Consider the following 12,757-nt stretch of genomic DNA (forward strand, 5'->3'; position numbering starts at 1 on the left):
TGTGGGCCTGTGGCCTTGTGGGTATGGGCAACCAGATGGTAGGGTAGCTGTCTGCTGTAATAGGATTTGGATAAATTATTTTTTGCACCAATTGAATGTTTTTGATCAATTCTGGCTTGATCTTTTGATTGTTTATGCTAATTACAACTTAACTTCAATCTTGCGATGGTTTCGTGTCTTGTTACCTGAACTCTTCATTCTATCTAAAGTAATTTTGTCGGATAGTCAACGATCAGACATGAAAAACTTTAATTTTGGACCAAGATATGGTACTTGGGTCTGTTTTGTTACCCGAGCTCTTCATTCTATCAATGTACCCTTGTCAGATAGTCAACACTCGGACATGAAAAACTTCAATTTTGAACAAAATATTATTTTTTCCATAATTTAGCCGAGTCAGACTCTTGAATGCATACATATATCGAAAATGAATTCCCGAATCTAAGTAACATAAGTTTATGAGCATCCTAACTACCACTACATTCACTACAAGCAGGGAAAACCAGCTTAATCATTCTAATGATCATATTACTCAACAACAATGGGATTGTAGATTGTACCGGCTTCCTTGTTCTCTAAAACCGATGGAAAGTCGCCTCGAAGAATTTGAACCTTAAAGTTGAGAGCGATATCACTGCATTCCATGAGTTCAAACACACAGAAATCTCCAACCTTGAGCATGTTATCAACAACAAATGTCTTCCATCCTGATGGGCTGAACTTGTTGAAGCACAAACCTTTACCTAGATAAATCGTCTCCCAACTCTTCCCGCTGCAAGTGAGGGTCACTGGCACGGTTTTGTTGGGAAGTATCCGAGTAAAGTGTACAGGCAATATCTGATCGGAAACGCAAGCTAACTAGCCATTATATTCATGTATGTAAGCACAAGATATGAACTAATAGATTTGCATTATACATATCACATATAGTCCTCGTGATAAGGGTACTGGTCTGCCTTTTTTTCCGCCCTCTCAAACCCCGCCTTAGGCGGCACTCATTGGGTTGATGGGTTGATGATGATGATGATATATCACATATAAAGTCATAAAGAGGTACATATTAGAAACATATATAGCCAAGAATGATACAAATTCATTGTCTAGTGTCTACAATATCATAATGATACAAGAGTGTTCGGGAAATGATGGTAGATTGTTGGCTTTTTTAGTTGGCTTGTTTGACTAACTGAAAGTGTTGACTGTTTTTGTTGGCTTTTAATGTGGTTGGATAAGACAATTGTTTAGGGCAATGTTTGTAAATTAGGTATCGACTGTTAGTTGTTTATTAGTGGAAAATGGGTTAGCAAGTCAAAAGCTAATAAAAAAAAATCCAAAACAACTTTTTGATTTTGATTTCGGCTGAGAAACGGTCATTTACTAAAAAAAACATTTTTTAGCCTCTTGACCAACTAACAGGCCAAAAACCAACAAAAAATGTTAACTAAAAGCCAACTAGCAAACACCCACATAGTCTACGCTGTATCTTTGTGTTCTGTTTGGATATGATACATTGTGCTAGACAATAACATGTAGTTGCCCCAATGCTAAGTGCCGCTTAGGCAAATTTGGGGGTCGATCACTCGATTATACACAACCTTAGCCTTGTGATAACAAAGTGATTGTTTTTAATTTTATATCAATTTATCAGAAAACTTTGTATAAATAAGAAGCACAAGTGATTTACCATTTGATAAACTCTTCTGGCACCAACATGCGATTTCGTAAGCTTAACATGAAAGAAGGGTTGTCCTGAAAGTGGCTCAATGTCATCATCTTGCTTGGCAGCTGCCATTGCTTCGGAAACTTCCATGTCCGATGATCTCCAGCAGAATACGAGGCCAAAGACATAAACGTCACGAAAGTAAGACAAAGAATATGAAAGCAAGAAAATGATGTATCACAATATAGTTCACTGTTGAACCTAAACATAAAACAAACCAAAGATCAAGTAGGAGCAATTACTAGTTAACTACTACAAGAAGATCAAGACTTTGCTCGTCGAGCTTTGGTAAAAACAAAGATGTGTCTTGAAACATCAGGAAACATTGAAATTGGGGTTCGGAGTTGAAGCATTCAAGTGAAACAAAGGAAGCCAGCCAACCTCGCAATGCTCGAAAGAGCAGGGGTAGCAGCCACTCGAACGAGCAGCTTGAAGCTGCACCTCACTGTCAAGTTTGCTGCCAGCTTTCGCATTGTTACATCCCCGCTCCTTGGCCGTATACCCACGTAAGCGTTGTAATCAAGCCAAGCTCATAGGTTGAGCTTCATACTATCAACCTTATGTCTCTATATTTCTTGTTGTAATTCACTCCTCTACTTATCTTCTTCACTCACATTTATTATGAGTACGAGTGTTCAATGAGCCAAGCTCCCATTTTGAGCCCTTATCCAGCCCGTTTTTAGAAGGGTTTTATAAGGGCCGAGTTGAAAATGACAAGAATTTATGACCAATGACCCTTAGATTGCAATCTTATAGGTGATGGGTTACATCATCACAACAAATCTTAGGTAAGACGGACTTACAATAGCTATGTTCAAAGATAATATTTGCTATTAAGTGTCAATTGAAAACGATCTAATCCTATGTACATACGATCCTTAAAACTCCGCAATAGTAGGAGCATAGGTCTAAATGGAAGTCGCTTAATAGCATTGTAGCAATGAAATGTTAGTGTACCATGAAAAAAAACTAAGGTGTTCAAAATTTGCATAGTTCTTGTATGAATTACAATTCATGTCCGTAGAACTGATGTTTTCCAACATAACATGTCACAATCACTTGCAAATATTTCAGTTCAGAACTGAGGTATTATTATACTCCATACTTCTATGAAATAACTGATATACATCCTTTTTGCATAATTTAATTAGAAACAAAAAAATTTAAATATAAATATACTAGTATATGTCTATATGATACATTATAAGTATTATTTTAAGGCAACATAAGTAGTGGCAAATCTAAAAATTTAGAGGGATAGGAAAATATTATTAGTACTATTAAAAACTCAATTATTAACAAATTCGATATAAAATCATGATAAAAATATTAAAATTGTTTTCGTCAAATTCTCATATTCTGAAATCGACTTACAATTTTATTAACCTCTAAAAACAGCCAATATATCTCTTTTACGGCTTAAAAAAATATAAATTCAAAACTACAAAAATTAACAGGTATAATTATCATGCAATTCAGAATTCTCAGTATAATAATGCAGATATCAAATTAATGTATTTTATTTTCTAATTTTTTCCTTTGTTTGGGTCATTGGGCTAATTTTGGGTCGAGGAAAATCAGGTTTTGCGTTTATATTAGTTTTTGCCAAAAGTTCAAATTTGTTTTGATGTCGGGTTAAAGTGGGTCGAATAAATATCGATTCGATGGGTTTCTCATAAATACATATGCTTAAATCAAAAAAAAATTAAACCCGAGAAAATCTAGATTAAAAGGAACATTCCAAGGGATTATGAAAAAAAAAAAAAAAAAAAAAAAAGCAGAGAAAGAACAATAAATCCATTTAGTAGGTGAAAAAAACAGAGAGCAAATAAAAAAGTTAAAAGCCAGAAATGTTACCTCATAGCCATGGCTGATACTTCTAACTCCTTTTATCTGCTTGCTTCTTGCTGCTCAAATGTCTTTGACGTGCTCTGTTATATTTTTACTTCCTACTATCTGACGTGTCGTCCTATCATTGATTTTTTATTTATTATAAGAATCGTATTCATAACCTTGTTTTAAATCACTTCACCCTCTTCTTTCACCGGTTTTCATTTACTATGTGTAGTGTAAGGTTTGTCTAGTAAATGGAATTTATGATAACTCGTTAAAAATTGATATTTAATTGAAAACTAAAAAGCTTTTTTGAGTAATTTTTTTATTTACTTTTTACTTTTACCTATTTTTCTCTTATATGAATAGTCAATACTTGATAACTAATTTTTACTAAGCGCCTTTATAACAACTAATTTATACGGCTAAAATGTTTGTCAATACTTGCAACTGATCATACCAACCGACAGTCATTTATCAAATCAACAATTATCTATCAAATAGACACCTAATCTCCATCTTCATATCAATGATAGAAATGTGTACTTGAAAATCATGAAGAAGCAAAGTGAAACAACCAAAGCAACACAAGGATTTCAATTAACATTATAAAAAAAATATACAATAATAATAACTCACCTTTTCATCATTCATTAAACAATCTCACATATTGAATGCGTCCATCAAAACTGAAAACATACAATTGGTGCAATTTAAGAATAATCATAACGTAAACTTATTTTCAGTGAATAAACAATAGGTTGAATTATTAATAGCAGCATAAGATGGTTTTCAAACGCAATGAAAATCATCCTTAAAGAAATATTAAGAAACACAAGGATTAATCTTTAGTACTTAATCTCAACTACTAACATGGGAGTTGCAGCGGGACTAAACAATTATATGGGGAACTAATCTCAAACCATCCATGACAACAATTACATTTCATTTGAAACTATGCTAATTTTTTCAGTACTAACCCAATTGAAGTCATGATAAATGATAACACTCAATCCTAATTCCTACCTCATAAGAACACCACGACAACCATTGCATACAAAAATCTAATTCAGTCCGAGAATCGCCCAGAAAGAGCGCGATTTAAAATGGAACAAAACCAGTAGCATTAGAGAAACTCTACCCTGAAGCAGCAAGTTCTAAGCTAAAGGGAAAATGATAATTAGTGGTGACAAATCTGAAAGAGGAAAACGGTGACGATTGCACAATCGAGTGATATCAAAGCTGAATGTGTTCGTATCGACAAGTAAAAACAGTTTACAGCTCCCCAAGGTAGATCTGTTTGTCACTACTGCATGATCCAATAATGGGCTCTTCCGGGTGGAAAACACATTCATTAACAGAGCCAGTATGACCAGGGAGCTTGTATAAAATACGTCGAGAGGTTGTATCCCATATGTAAACCATTCGGTCTGCACTTCCGGCAGTAACTTTGCTACCATCAGGAGACCAAGCACATTTCAACAAGTTCTTCTCAAAGTTGTGCTGATGACCTTCCAGAACCTTCACACAACGATTTTGAGGAGCATACGGGCGCATGTCCCATATGCAAAGCTTGCAATCCATACCATTAGTGAGAAGATAAGATCCGTCAGCACTCAAAGACATCCCGGTTATCATATCCTGGTGACCTTGGAGGGTCATCATTACCTCATTTTTGCGAACATCCCACACTTTAACATCGTTATCTATCCCACCAGAGTAAATTTTATCAGACGCATCAGAGAAGCAGACAGCAGTTATTTGGTATTTGTCTGGGAATGTCTGAATGGCACCCCTTTGACGCATATCCCAAAGCTTTGCAGTTCCATCATCTGACCCGCTAACAACAAGAGGCGGACCCCTTCGAGCAGGACAACAAGAATTAACAAATGAGGAATGCTCAGCCATTTTTTTGATTTGTTTCCCTGTTTCCACGTCCCATGCTCTAACTGTTTTATCAGGACTAGCTGAAACTATCTGAGTTCCATCAGTGGTCCAATGAAGGTCAAGGACGGCATTCTTGTGACCCTTCAGAACCATGAAGTTTTTGCAATCTCCATGCACATTCCACAAGAAAATTTCTCGATCATGTGAACCTGAAGCAATGACTGTCCCTGTCGGATTAAACTTCAGAGTATAGATTGCACTTTGGTGACCAGTCAATAGCATGATTGGTGATTCCAAACTTGATGTACGTTGCCTTCCATTCGGACCAGGAACCTGAGGAACAGAGTATGGAACAGTTGACCACTCCATTCCAGGCCTAGGGCCAGCCACGGATAAAGCACTTTCACTATTGTTTGTAGCAGCCAACATCTTGTCTTATGCCTCAAAGAAATACAGAGGAACTCTACAAACACCTGCTAGGTAACTTTGATATATGAGACGCACCATTGAAACAAAGCAAGAAAAACTAAAAAATGAAGTAATAACATCAAAGAAATGAACTGTTTGTAGGTTCTTAGAGGTGGAATTCATCAAAAAAGGTAAAGTCTAGGGAAGTCATGTAACTATTAGTTAGAAATAACCAACAGTATGTGAAAGATCATAATAGAGAAGACCAAAAAGTCATCTTTCAGCTTAGATAATATAAAAGCCACTCTTGGAAAGAAAGAACATCAGTCTATCAGGAAAACATTTGGCACAATCAATTGCTTCCACAAGAGTATCCTCCAAGATGCCACCCTTTTCAATCCGACGTAATGATCACATCTTATATTTTAGAAGAAAAAGAGCTGAATAGACATGGACATCTATAAGACTCATACTTTAAGAGTGGTATCTGTCTGATGTTCATACATATCACAGCAGTAATCAATAACAACATTATAGAAGTTCTTAAATTTTGAAGTTTCATCATAATTCTAATCTCGACCTGCTTCCTCAACATTCACAGTATTTTGAAGCAGTGTAAATCAGCACATCTACTTTCATGGATCTAAAGCCACATAAGTCATAAGTGGTTCCACATGCCTAGAAAAACTCAGATTCTGAGATACTGAGTACTGTGCCTAATGCCTATGGCCTATTGCCCATTGCCATGCATACATTTCATATTCTATAATGCAAAACAAACAGGATAACAGATTAAAGTCAACGAAAAGGTTACAGAATGCAAGATACAAAATGTATCTCGTTATACTCCTAATGCTGGTGGAAGATTTAGTCATATACCAAATGAAGGAATAAGATGTAATGATTTGATTTGATGAAATGGAGGTAAATTGGGCGTAAGCGTATATATACCATGTTAGTTAGAGATGCTAATTGCTAAGGCATCGTTTATCTACACCCGAAATTTACCCTAAATAGTGTGTGCTAGAAAAAATCACGAACATATCACTGAATATTGCTCAAACATCATCTTCTTAGTTATTCAATTTGACCCCCTTCAATTTCCTTTCAAAAATCATAAACCCTAATTTCTCTATTTCTAACTTAAAATTTCCTCATTCTAATAATCATGAACAAATATTTTGGGCCATTATCAAATCAAACGCTAAGCAAAAGACAGAAAACGCAAATCAATCGGCACTAATTTAAACTTCGCACTCAAGTTTGTTTGGCAACAAAACATTAAATTCAACAAATAAATGAAGAGAATAGAAAGAAACGGAGTGGAGAGAAAAAAAACCTTATCGGAAAATGAAGCAATCGCCGGAAACTGAATTGAGAAGAGGGAGAAAGAAGATTCCAGTACGCAGTAGCTTTTTATGGAATTCTGCTTCGTTGGTGTTTAGGTCTCAGTTCTCACCAAAGAGTTTTTCAGGGGGAGGGTATCATGTACTCACAAGAAAAATTGCCCAAGTAAAACATTTCAATGATATTTTAGTATAATCCTAACTTAATAAATAACCAACGAAAATTTCTCATTGTATCATGGAACATTTATGAACCCTTTTTTTCATTTTTTATATAATAGCATTTTCTTATGTCTTATCTAACCGCTGTAGTATTTTCCGTTAAATTCTCAAAGTTTTTGGGGTTGGTTAGAGTTATCAGGTCACCTGTTTTTAGTCCGTTTAAAATTAGATTTTGTGTTCATTTTAGTTTTGCATGATTATAAATATACTAGGATAGAAACTCGTGCAATGCACGGATTTTTAAATACATTAATATTTCAGCTCGTCTTGCATGAGACCGTCTCACTATGAGACGGGTCCATATAATAGCCCATTTTTTCAATTGATTACTTTAAGATCATAAGTAATCTTTTTAAGGTTATAAGTAATCACTTTAAGACTATAAAAAGTAATTATATTAAAATTATAAGTGATCACTTTAACGTTATAAATAATCATTTTAAGACAAAAAATGTATATTAGACCAGCCCAATAGAGATGGTCTCCGTGAGACCATCTCATTGAATTAGTGTTAATATTTTAATGAAATTTTAAATTACAAACCATACTTCACATTTTTCCTAGAATTCAATTAATTTTATGTCATTTTAGTTTTAAATAACAATTGATGGAAAAATAGGCTATTATGTACTTTAAGTAATTTCTAAATTGCTGTATAATTTATACACATTGTAATTTTGAAGTATAATTTTCTAAATAATGTAATTTCAATTACAGTGGGATAAATGTAATTTATTCTGTAGTATAATTTTCTATGCGGTGTAATTTCAGAATTTTATCAGACAGTATAATGTTTTACACAGTATATTATATATTTCTCATTATAATTTTTTAAACAGTGCACTTATATACAACTGTATAATTGGAATAATAATTATTTATTGCATCTAATATACATTTGTATATATGGTAAGTGTAAAAAATGCAAAATCAGTCAAAATTTCATTAGTACTACCCAATGAAAAAAAAAAGCAAATGGCATGCTCACAACCAATCTTTTTTTTTTATTATTATACAGTAAAATTAATACAATATATAATTTTTAAAATCTGGTTAAATCAAATTTAATTATAAGATTAGATAAATATAACACCACTACCAAAATTTAGAATCAGTGACTCTTGGAGTCTTGCTTAAATGGTAATCCTTTGTTTTAGAATAAGAGGGACTACTAATTTTGTTGCATTTTTAGATATGAAGTTTTCTTTGAATATTTAAAGTATTATTATGTTTCTCTCGATTAGCATCAATTTTTATTTTAGTTTGTCTAATTGATTATTCAAACTTTTCTAAAACTCACCACATACCTTTTTGGGTTAACGTAAGTTGTTTGCTGAACTCCATCAAATGAGAAATCAAATTTATTTTTCTTTTTCTATATTTTTCCTATTTCAAGTTGGACTTATGAGAAAATTGTTTCATTAAGGGGCATTATCTCATAAGAGTGGTTGTTGGTTGTTGGTTATTAGTTGTTGGCGAAAAGAGAGAGGGGGTTACAATGAGGATAAGAGTACCATTAGTATAAAGAATTAAAAATTATCCAAAATGATCTTAAGTTTCAACTATTACTTATTAGTTCAGAATAAATTCTACACAACAACAAAAATAATATTAAAATCTTAATCCCAAGAGTTATAAGGTCAGCTACAGAATAATTTTTTTAGTAGATGATTCAAAATATTCTCAACTAATATAGGGTTCTTCTCAAACAAGACTTATGATAGGTTTTTTCAAATAAACAATTTTTCATTATTTTGTTATTTAATTTAATAATTTAAAAGTATTTTTAGATTGATTATATGGTATAAAAATATTTTAATTTATTCAATACTATGGTTTATTTGAGCTAATGGGTAATAGCTGAGATATTTTTTATATTTTTTCATAATATAAAAAGAATCAAGTGAAGTATAGTTAAAATGTATTAGGACAATTAATCAAATGAATTTACTTTTGTTAAAAAGTATCTAAAAATGGGAAAAACCATAAAATGAAAAACTTTTTGAAATTTCTATTTGAGAAAATGAAAATACATGAACGAATAGAGTATCTATAAAAGTATATCAACTTTTTTTAAAAAAATTGCATATGCAGATAACAAGTGATAACAATTAACCAGTCTTTCTGTCTCGTATAATTTGTATCAAATTTATATTTAGAAAAGTTACACTTACTTTGAAATTATTATTCCACAAATTGTAGTATGTGTCTGTCTTATATAAAGGCGCATCTTAAATTTAGATCAAATAATCCATCTAGTTTGAGTATATTATAGAAATATAAACACTGTTGTCAAAGTTGTTTAAAAAAAGGTCTGTCACTATTAGGGGTGTTTATAACTGGGTATTGTATTTTGGGTATCCAAAAATTAAATATCTGAGTTATCGACCCGTGTTTAGGGACCCGAATAAATTGGTTCGGTACTCCGAATATCCGGTTTTAATTATGTTGATTTTTAAAAAAAATTTTGTGGTGGAATATTAACATGATACGTCAGATATATAAAGTAGGAAATGATGAGTTACACACTAATGACTATAATGAGCGAGTTAGCTACACAGTAATTCTGTAGACTTGAGTATAAAAATTCCTAAACAAATTTAACGTATTAGTTGATTCCTATTAATAATAAGTAAAATGCCAAGAAACATTATATTTTTTAGAAATAAAATTTTTATTCTAATATAACGGGTCAAGGAGTATCCGACTTAATGTACTTATTCCGTTTCAATTTACTTACAACGTTTGTTTTTTCACGCAGTATAATGCACTAATTTAATTCTTAATATTTCTAATTACGTGTAATAGAAAATTATAAAAATTTGATAGGAGTATTAATAATCTTTGCAATGACGAATCAAACAAGATCTCATTTGACTATGTTGTAACCTATAGATTAAAAACTAATTACAAATTAAGAATGATGAATTAATAGTGCTATTTTTCTAATGTTGCAACTAATTGGAACGAAGGAAGTATTTTCTGACCCATGACCTAACCCAATTAAGAGGAATCGGATACCCAACTCTTAACATATTATTTTTTATAAATTTGATCATTCCATTTAAATGCAGATCGACAGATTAACGGGTTGAATCAAGCAGGTCAAGCTTTTGTTGAACACTCACAATAATAAATCTTACATGAATTTTTATATGAGACCACCTCATATGAGATATGTTTCATATTTGAGTTAAATACATATTTGTATTAAATACCTAATAATAAAAATTTTTAGCGTATAAATTTTTTGTTTTGACTTATTGTGTACTAAAAATCTCATTGTTATTCTTGTAAGAGCAAAATTAAATCTACAAGGAATTGGTGTATGGTGTATCCAATCCTGAGTAAATGAATTAGTGATTAGACAAAGCCTTGTGAAGAAGCAAAAGATACGCGTTTAAATGGACTGACGCAACGTGTACAAATCCGTGCTATTTTCATCATTTGGGCTACTGTCCATTCTAGAGTAGGGGGGTACTTAGACTACTCCATTTCTTTTCCTTTCCCCTAATTTCTCTTCTTCCTTTAAAACCAAATCAAAAAGTTCCCTCCATTCATATATCATACTTCCTCCGTTATAAATTCTACGACTTTTTACGCAATTTAATTTATTAATTTAATTTTTAATATTTTTAATTATAAACAATAAAAAATTTGATATTAGTAATCTTTACAATAAGACTAATTAAATAAGATTTTATTTGACTATATTTTAACCTATAAATTAAAAACTAATCAGAAATTAAGAGTAATGAATGAATAATGTGATTTTTGCCAATATTACAACTAATTTGGAACGGAAGAAGTATTATTAAAATATCAATATCAATGATAAATTTATGGAGTATTTTAAAATGGAAAATTTCGTGTGATAATCTTGAGTTTTTTTGCTTTCCACGTGGTAGCCAATAAATTCAAGGGTGAACCTAAACCACTAAGTTTTCTATATGGTAGATAAAATGTTACTCCTTCGACTGAATATGTAATATGTGGCCAATTAGAGTAATCGTGACGTTTATTTTTTGAAAAAAACATCATTATGTTTGGTAAAATGTAAAGTTAACAAAAACACTTCCATTTTTCTACCATGTGGAAAAATTAAAAACTAAATGTCACCACGTCAATTAAATTTTTTTTCTATCACTTGAAAAAGCCGATAATTCAAAACTATTATGTGGAATTTTCGTTTTAAAATTATGGATTAACTTAGATTTTTTCTTTTGTAATTGTGGTAAAATTGGTCATCACAAATTCTTAAATGAGACAGTCTCATGGTGAGACCAACTATGTTGGCTGATCACAATATATTAATATGAAACTTACAATTTTAAAGCGATCAATTAGAGAATTGATCTAATTATGATCAGTCTCATAATGATAGTTTCATACAAGACGAGCTGAATTATCATATTATTAGCTTACTATTTACTTAAATAAGAATGATCCATCACTTAAATTCTCATAAAAAATATATCTTTCTTTTAGTACTATTTGTTTCAAATCTAAAACGTAATTTTATTACTTTCTCTTAAACGATCTTAAAATAACCAATTCGACTATTTTTTTTCTAATAGATAATATCTTAAAAACTAAAAAAAAAATACCAAATTCAAATTTAAAATATAAGACGGTTCTCTGTGATACGTGCCCCATACTTAGATTAAATAGCTTAATAATAGAAATTTTTAACATAATGAACTTTCATGATGAATTAATCTCATAGTGAAATAATCTCATACAAAAAGAGTTATATAAACTTTTATTGCATATCTATATATAATTTATTTTTATTTGTAACGCTTATAACTAAAATAATTCCTTTAAACCATATAAGAATGAATTAAATAAACCATTCGAACAATCAAATATATCCGAAAAGGTGATTTAAATTTGAGCCTTTTGGACTTCATTTAGTGTAATTTGATTTTCAAATCGCACAAAAAGTTAAAACATCAAAAACAAGTGGAAAACGTCCTTTATTACCATCTATTTATTTTCTTACTTCTAAAACTTTTGAGCTCCCAGAACTTAACGTTTTTTCTGGGTTTCTTCCTATCCACATTTTCAATTTCAGGTTCAATTTCTATTTTTCTTTGTTTGTAATTTTGTGTTTGAATATGTGTAATTATGTATCGTTAATTCCGTGGATTTGTCTTGCTTTTTGTCGTGCCTATGATGTATTAGGGCCTTTGTTTATTTTACATGTCTTTCTCGGTCTGATCAACCCTCGTCATATCTTGATCATAGTTTGCTCTAAATTCCAAATTCAAAAATTCAATATTTTTTATGCTTCTATATGATGTTACTTCTTCAGTAATGTAGTTTTCAAAATGTATAG

At 31.5% G+C, this 12,757-nt stretch overlaps 2 protein-coding genes across 3 annotated transcripts; both read right to left on the minus strand.

Annotated features, from left to right (window-relative positions):
• Positions 1-371: 371 nt before the first annotated feature.
• LOC130818331 (B3 domain-containing protein Os04g0386900-like) lies at positions 372-4,229 on the minus strand. Of its 2 annotated transcripts, XM_057684463.1 has the most exons (4): positions 4,193-4,229; positions 3,578-3,689; positions 1,685-1,820; positions 372-837 (listed from the first exon to the last, which is right to left on the minus strand). In XM_057684463.1, the coding sequence occupies exons 2-4, from the start codon at positions 3,586-3,588 to the stop codon at positions 529-531; spliced, it is 456 nt and encodes a 151-aa protein (XP_057540446.1). In that variant the 5' UTR covers positions 3,589-3,689; positions 4,193-4,229; the 3' UTR covers positions 372-528. The 2 variants fall into 2 exon arrangements, with proteins under 2 accessions (XP_057540446.1, XP_057540447.1); XM_057684464.1 differs by lacking the exon at positions 4,193-4,229 and having other exon boundaries at positions 3,578-3,760.
• A 253-nt stretch (positions 4,230-4,482) lies between these two features.
• Positions 4,483-7,397, minus strand: LOC130818304 (uncharacterized). The gene is made up of 2 exons (XM_057684428.1): positions 7,188-7,397; positions 4,483-5,913 (listed from the first exon to the last, which is right to left on the minus strand). The coding sequence occupies exon 2, from the start codon at positions 5,867-5,869 to the stop codon at positions 4,829-4,831; it is 1,041 nt and encodes a 346-aa protein (XP_057540411.1). The 5' UTR covers positions 5,870-5,913; positions 7,188-7,397; the 3' UTR covers positions 4,483-4,828.
• Positions 7,398-12,757: the final 5,360 nt, after the last annotated feature.

The sequence above is a fragment of the Amaranthus tricolor genome, chromosome 7 (assembly GCF_026212465.1).
Source record: "Amaranthus tricolor cultivar Red isolate AtriRed21 chromosome 7, ASM2621246v1, whole genome shotgun sequence".
NCBI classification, from domain to species: domain Eukaryota; kingdom Viridiplantae; phylum Streptophyta; class Magnoliopsida; order Caryophyllales; family Amaranthaceae; genus Amaranthus; species Amaranthus tricolor.